Source organism: Benincasa hispida, chromosome 5, assembly GCF_009727055.1.
Source record: "Benincasa hispida cultivar B227 chromosome 5, ASM972705v1, whole genome shotgun sequence".
Classification (NCBI taxonomy): domain Eukaryota; kingdom Viridiplantae; phylum Streptophyta; class Magnoliopsida; order Cucurbitales; family Cucurbitaceae; genus Benincasa; species Benincasa hispida.
In genome coordinates, this window is record NC_052353.1 from 1,231,607 (window position 1) to 1,239,460 (window position 7,854).

The window sequence follows — 7,854 nt, forward strand, 5'->3', positions numbered from 1 at the left end:
GAAAGTTTAAGAGTACTATTTTGCAAAATATTTGAGGGTATGTGGTGATGTTACCCATAACCTTCTCTAGGCAGCAATTGTTAAGGAGGATTTTGTGTACTCTTTTGTGAAGATTTCTTCATCTAGTTTGGAAGAAGTTGTTATTGGGAAGGCTTCTTGTTTGCCTAATTGGGTTTCTTTTGAAGTTCTAGAGGATGTCCTTGTTATGGATTTGGTTGATTTTGAATGAATTTCTTCTTAAAAAACAAACAAATTTCAGAAAATAATCTTATAGACTATCCATATTTTACCAGCTTCAAATGAAAACCAACCTTTTTTAAAACCTAAATTCCATAACCTTTTCGCTCGCTTGATACAAAATTGTCCCATTGTATTCGTGTATTGATACTCTTTACTCATATTTTATTTTTCCTTTGCTGACATTTTTCAAGTTTCCTTCCTTTCATATTGAATAATGAGAATTAAAAACAAAAAACAAAAATGACATGAATGAATCACAAAAAGAGAAAAGGAAGATTAAAAAGAAGAATAAGTCAGATATTGAAAATTGACAACGAGATCACATATATGTAACGATTTAATCCTGTAGTTTTACTTTGTGATGACATAAACAAAATATACATACATACGTATACCTCTGATCTACTTAAAGTCAATACACAAACAAAATATTATCAAATTAATACGGAAACGAACAATCACAACAACCTACCAAACACATAAAGCACACAAAACTCAAAGAAAACGATCATTTTAGATCCGTGCACATGTAAACAATAAAACTTTTTATGTTTTTAACAAATATGACTTATTAAAAAAAAAAAAAAAAACTCTAACTTCAATTTCAAGATTTTCCAAATTTATGTTTTTTTTCTTTCCTTCCTCATTTGATTCTATAATAAACAAAATAATTAAATAAGCATATCCAACGAGGTTTGGTGCTGTCAAAAACTATACCCTAAATTTGTCAATTAATTTACTTCCTACTCCAATTTTAGAATTAATTTTTTGTAATTAAAATTATTACTATTTCCAAATTTATACTTTTTTCTCATTATTTATGTAATTTCTAAAACAAAATCGGATGAGTTCATTTCACCATATCTCTTACAAATTTCAATTCATTGATTCCTTCCTCCATAAATGCTTTTTTCTGCATAAATGGCAACCGTTTCAATCCATTTCCCCCAATTTCCCCCCTCTCAATAACGCCTCTCTCTCTCTCTCTCTTTCAATTCATCCTTTAATTTCAATTCATTTCTCTGTTTCTCTCTGTAGATGGATTCCCTAGGTTCGTATCCGATCAATTTCGGTTCCGGTAGGGTTCCGATCTCCAGCGACAGCGATGAATTGAAGAAAAACCGCCCGATTTGGAGGAGAAGGATGAGCCAAGCGGCGGCGGAATGGCTGAACCGACGATCCTTCGCGGCGAAAATTGGTATTATTGTGGCCGTGACGGTGCTTGCGTTGGTGATTTTGAAGCATACTGTTAAGAATCATAATTACTTCTTCATGGCCGGAGAATCCATTCACGCCGCCGGGCTTCTCGTCCTCGCTTATAAGCTCACCACTCATAAAACCTGCTCCGGCGAGTTCTTTTTCTCTCTCTATCTCTTAAACGCTTCAATTTATTGTTATTATTATTATTATTTTTAATTTTTGGGATTTCTGTTTGAAAATGCCGCCAAGAATTGGGATTTTTAGGGGTTGATAGGTAAAAAATATCTAAATATGAGGACTTGGGTGGATATTAAAAGTTTTACATGTTTTTTTTTCCTTCTCGATTTTGGGTTTAGTTTTGATTTGAATTTTAGCTTTCGTTTTAAGTTTTACCCATGAATTTCTAATTTAATTTTTATTTGGTCGGTAATTTTAACAGTGCTATATTATTTGATTTTGAATTTTGTTTTTTCTTATTTTAAAACTTTAAAATTTATGATTTTGATTTTTTTACTAAATATTCACTTTCAATTTATACTATTCTAATCATTAATGTAAAGTAACTAAGTTAAAATAGTTGAGTTAATTATAATTAAATTAGACTCTTAAAATTTAAGAGCATTTTTTAAATATAAAAGATATTTAAAAATATTTACATTTTATACCAAAAAGTTCTAAAAGTACAAAACACTTTTGAAACTTTTTGCTATGAAATGTAAATAGTATTTGGATGTTTCTATTTATAAAAATTTTTCTTAAAAAAATTAATTAAAAAAAAATCACATTAGGATTGTTTTAAATCGAAGGTAAAAGTCTAAAATTTTGAAATTAGTTACCAAATGGAAACTAAACTCACAAGGGTAAAAATGTAACATTTTGAAATTTATGGACTCAATGAAAACTAAACTCAAGGCTCAGAGACCAAAATGGTATTTAAAAAAAAACATTACATTTGTGTAATGTCTATCTTTATGGAGTTCATGAGTTTTTTTTTTTTTTTTTTTTTTTAAGTGAAAGTTGATTTAGATTGACCAAATACTAATTACCTCCTTGTTAGAGTCGATTTTTCTAAAAGTACAACTACTACTAATAATAATTTTAAAAATTACGAGAATTCTAAGTTAAGCTTTAGTCAAAATTTCGAAACAAAAAGGAATTTAATTTAGAACAAAATGGTAACTAGTTGTTTCTTACAAGGATATTTTGGTAATGTAAACAGGTATATCTTCAAAAAGTCAAGAACTCACAGCTCTGTTTCTTGTTGTAAGATTGGTGTGTGGGTCAATCATGGAAATTGATATTTACACACTTTTTGACTTAATTACCTTCCTCTCCACTCTTTGGGTCATCTACATGATTCGCTTCAAGTTGAAAAATACCTATACAAAATCCCTTGACAACTTCCCTTTGTATTATGTGGTAATAATCTTTCGCCTTCTCTTCCTTCTATTCGCATCTCGAGAAAATATTTATATAACTAAATTTATCATAATCTATCGACTTAACTTTTTTATTTTTTCTAAATAAATGATTTGATATATGTGATATTTAACGAGGCTGTGACTTTGAATGAAGATATTGACTAGTAATTATATCATTTTAAGTCCTGAACTTTTTTAAATGTATCAATTTACACTCTTTTTCAAATTTCATCAGAAAAATATTGTGTCGGACTTATAATTGTTTCTATTAAACTCTTAAATTACCATAAATGAATCGATGTAGACCTATTATTAAGATTACTTTTGAAAATCGTAGATGTGTCAATTCTTACATGTTTCTTCACTTGTCATATTTACAAAATTGACAATTAGAATTGATGCATGCACAATTTTCAAAGAAAATCCTAATTGAGAGTTTAAATTGATTCGTTTATAAACGTTTAGTGGTTTAATTCACAAAATTATGTCTCACACTATAATAATCCAGACAGAATGTAATGAAGGGTATAAATTGATATATTTACGAAAGTTTATTGTTTAAATTGATATAATTATTAATTTAGAGTTTTAATTGATATAATTTTCAAAGTTTAAGAGTATAAATTAATATTTCTCACTTCTACATTTAAAAAATGACTATTTAACTCCTATTTACCATATTTTAACATGGTTAATTTTATACCCAGCGAAAACGTTTTAATTGCAACATATGGCTACATCTTAAGATATTTAGTGAATAAGAAGTGTTTCATGCAAAAATTTCAATCCAAACGAATGAGATATAAATGACAATGAAGGAGTCAAAATATTCATTTTTTAAAAGTATAAAATCAAAATAGACATTTTAATATTGTATACATCAAAATGAACCAAAATCCAAAGTATAGGAATTAAAATAGTATTTAAATCTAATTAAATTTATCGTAAATCACCCGTTAAGTATAACCTTTTAAACGTTATTTTGACAATGATTTATTATCTTATTGTCTCAAATAGGTGGTGCCTTCTCTAATTCTTTCTTTCTTCATCTTTCCCTATACACACCATAATCATTTGGTTCGTGTGACATGGGCATTTGGTGTTTACTTAGAATCCTTTTCAGTGTTGCCTCAACTTAGGCTTATGCAAAATGCTAAGGTAAATTTAGCCTTAATTTCTTTCAATTTTTCTTTTGATTCATCAAAATACTTCAATTTATATATTGCTTCATTTTTATTATATATTTGTTGTTTTTTTTTTGTTTGGCAGATGATAGAGCCTTTCACAGCCCATTATGTGTTTGCTTTGGGAATTTCTAGATTCTTGGCTTTTGCTCATTGGGTTATTCAGGTTTGATGATTTGATAACGGTTTTGTTTTTTGTTTTTTGAATGACTTTTTGTTTATTAAAGACTCCCTTTGATAATTATTTAGGTTTCGTTTGATTGCATCTTCTGAATTTTTAGTTAATTTTTTTTAAAAAAAACAAAATCTTAAAAGTTACCTTTAAAACATGGGTAAAAAGTAGATAAGAAAATAAGAAATGCAGAGATGATAGGGATGTTTGTAGGCTTAATTTTAAAAAACTTGAAACCAAAAACCAAATGGTTACTAAAGAGGACTTTAGTTTTTGGTTTTTGATTTTACAAAATTAAGCCTATAAATATCACTATTTTATTTTCTACATTTTATGAATGTTTTCAAAATCAAGGAAAAAAGTTGTAATTCTCAAAAACTCATTTTTGTTTTTGAAAACGGGCTTAAGAATTAAAAAAATTTCATATGAAAAATACGAGAAAACAAATACAAATTTTAAAAATCAAATTGTTATCCAACATGATGTAAGTATTGTATTTAATTACATTGATTATGTAAGTTTATTAGGTTTTTTTTTTTAATTGTAACAAAATTTGTTTTAGGTTTACGAAACTCGTGGAGAATATTTGCTATTGGTTGGCAATGGTTACTTTTGGTTCATGGCGGCTTTCCTTGCAGAAATGATTCAATCCTTTATTTTGGCTGACTTTTGTTATTACTATATAAAAAGGTAAACTATTCCTTCTTTTAAAGTTTATTTTTTTTAAAAAAAAAATAAATCCGGAACAATCGCTAAAGTACGGTGTAATTGTAATATATCCTCAAACTTTTCATTCTAAAAATGGATCGCCCTTAAATTTATACAAATGTTAACATTTGACCCTCAAACATACATACTCGTAGAAACTGTTTTGAGGATTCAATTTTTTTACGACTATTGTAAATTGCAAGGCTCAAGAGGTGTGTGATCGACTAAAAAATTCTCCGCGGGGCGGGGAATCCCCGGTTTGACTGCGTGGATGGGTCAAAATCGGGAAACTTTTTCGGGGCCCCGTCCGAGGACGGGGCGGGGACGGGGATGGTATCCCCGCCCCAACCCCGACCCCGATTTTATATAGTTATATTTTTAATATTTTATAAATATATATTTATAATATATTAAATAACTTATTTATATGTATGTTTATAATGTATACTATAGACTTATAGTGTTGTAAGCCCAATATTGAATATATAAATTCTAAATTTAAGTCCAAAAGTCAAGCCCAACTTAAAAAATTTAAAAGAAAAAAATGGGAAATCCCGTGGGATCGGATTCCCCGTAGGGAATTAATAGGAGAATCCTTGTGGGGAAACGAGGAATGGGGTCCCGCGGTGATCCATTTCCCCAACGAGGAATCCCAGTCCCCGTCCCCGCCTTCAAATGGCGGGGGCGGAGGCGGGATGGGGGGAATTTCTGGCCGGGGACGGGGGACCCTCCCCCGCCCCGCCCCGACCCCGTTGCCAACCCTAATTGGGTTGGATTGAACGTCTTTTTTGGACCAACCATTAGAAACTCAAGTTTGTTGAATTGGCAACCCAAACGTCCAAATAAGGATCTCCAACCTAACTCAATCCACCCCGAATTCATTAACCCAAAGTAGTCAAATTTTAAACAAAGAAAATGTATATGTATATATATATGTGTATAATTTGGGTTAGGTTGATTCAACCCTAGCCAATCCTAGACCGAACCTAACCCAACAAAAATATAAAAAGTTCAACTCAATCCAACTCAACCAAATCTAACCCAATCTTTATAATTTAGGTTGGGTTTTCGAATTTTTTTAACACCCCTAGGCTCAATTTTAACATGGGTAGAAACTTGAGGGTCTAAATTTTAGAAGTGAAAATTTTGAGGATATAATTGCAACTATCACCATACTTCGGGGTGGTTTTTGTAATTTGCTATTCTTTTTAAATTATGTGTGTGTGTGTGTTTTTTTTTTTTTTTTTTAAGGTTATCTAGATTATATATGTTTCTAATTTTGTTTTATTATTTTGAATTGCAGTGTGATGCAAGGCAAATTGAGGATGCCTGTTTAAAGTCTTATTGCTCTCCAAGTAAATTGAAAATTCAACATTTTAGAGGTTTCAAATTTGACATACTAATTTAAACCTTTTGTTGCTACACTTGCTAGCTTGTGGAAATTTAATAATGTACCCTTTTTTCCTTCATTACTAATAATTCCCATTATTTTGGCCTTTTTTTTTTTTTTTTTTAGTAAATATCAATTTATATCCCAAAACATTGAGGTTGTATCAATTTAAATCCTACACCAGGAATTGTATCAATTTAAACATTAAACTTTGAGGGTTGCGTCAATTTAAACCTCAAACTTTAGGGTTGTATTAATTTAAACCCAGAATTTGGGATATTTATCAATTTAAATCCCAAATTAATAATTATATTAATCTAAATCCTAAACTTTCATAAGAGTATCAATTTAAACTCTGAGCTTTCATAAATATATCAATTTAAACACTAAATATTCATATGTGTGTCCAATAAAACACAATAGAGGATTTAAGTTGATACAATTATAAAAGTTTAGGTTTGAATTGACACTTGTAAAAGTTTAGGGTTTAAATTAATATAATTATTAGTTTGAGGTTTAAATTGATATAATTACCAAAATTTATGGTTTAAATTGATACAATTATTAGTTTAAGGTTTAAATTATATAAGATCGAAAGCTTTTTTTTTATATTTGCCTATCATTTATATATAGAAGTATTATATTGGTTTTTGTTTCATATCTAAACACTAAAATTTACACACATAAAAGTAAGAGAGAGAGAGAAATTCACGTCATATTTAATGAAAATTTAATTATATTACTAATTAAGATAAAGAATTTAGGCTGAAATACATATCCGATAGAATTTGAACTTATATTCCAATTAGTTACTAATTAAAGTTGTAATTTGATTTACTAGTTTGATGTTGTAATTGAAATAACTCCCAAATTCACTAGTATCAATTATTAGTTTAAATTAAACAATTATTAGTTTGATGTTGTAATTGAAATAACTCCCAAATTCACTAGCATCAATTATTAGTTTAAATTAAACCATTATTAGTTTGATGTAGTAATTGAAATAACTCCCAAATTCACTAGTATCAATTAGACTTTTTTTTCAATATTTTTTTTTTAAATTTAAAATTGAATTATTTCAAAAGGTTGTGAAATTGAGGAACACAACGGATATGGAGAAAATATAATATAATAGTATATAAATATAATATAATATAATAACTAAAATTATGAAAATTTAGTGAAAATTTGGATTGGATTTCTCACCAATGTGTGTGATTTTTATCATCCACCAGATGTCACTATTTATAGGCAAAGTAACAAGTAGGATGTGGTTTTGTATATACACCAAGTATGAATAAGTACAAGACACATAGACAAAATGAAGATTAACACGTGACTTTTAAAACACTAAGCAATGGACATCTATTTATTTTTATAATATTTATAATATATTTATAACACTTCTTCTTAGATGTCAATATATATATAAAATATGTCTTGTTAAAACCTTACTAGGAAAAATTCAATGGAAAAAAAACTCTAATGAAGGAAAAAAAAAATACATATTTCATATGATATATACTCCTAAAAGAATAC

The 7,854-nt window shown here is 28.6% G+C and overlaps 1 protein-coding gene across 1 annotated transcript; it reads left to right on the forward strand.

Moving 5' to 3' along the window:
* Nucleotides 1-1,063: 1,063 nt before the first annotated feature.
* On the forward strand, nucleotides 1,064-6,468 carry LOC120078372 (ER lumen protein-retaining receptor 1). Its single transcript, XM_039032639.1, has 6 exons — nucleotides 1,064-1,588; nucleotides 2,660-2,859; nucleotides 3,879-4,019; nucleotides 4,131-4,211; nucleotides 4,780-4,907; nucleotides 6,229-6,468. Exons 1-6 carry the CDS (start codon nucleotides 1,279-1,281, stop codon nucleotides 6,260-6,262), a joined length of 894 nt encoding a protein of 297 aa, XP_038888567.1. The 5' UTR covers nucleotides 1,064-1,278; the 3' UTR covers nucleotides 6,263-6,468.
* The last annotated feature ends 1,386 nt before the right edge of the window (nucleotides 6,469-7,854 follow it).

Excerpts from the sequence above, each read along its gene's own strand:
- LOC120078372 (XM_039032639.1), top strand. The coding sequence starts at position 1,279 with ATGGATTCCCTAGGTTCGTATCCGATCAATTTCGGTTCCGGTAGGGTT. Across the intron at positions 2,860-3,878 it reads ACTTCCCTTTGTATTATGTG|GTGGTGCCTTCTCTAATTCT; the intron begins GTAATAATCTTT and ends TGTCTCAAATAG. Across the intron at positions 4,020-4,130 it reads GGCTTATGCAAAATGCTAAG|ATGATAGAGCCTTTCACAGC; the intron begins GTAAATTTAGCC and ends TTTGTTTGGCAG.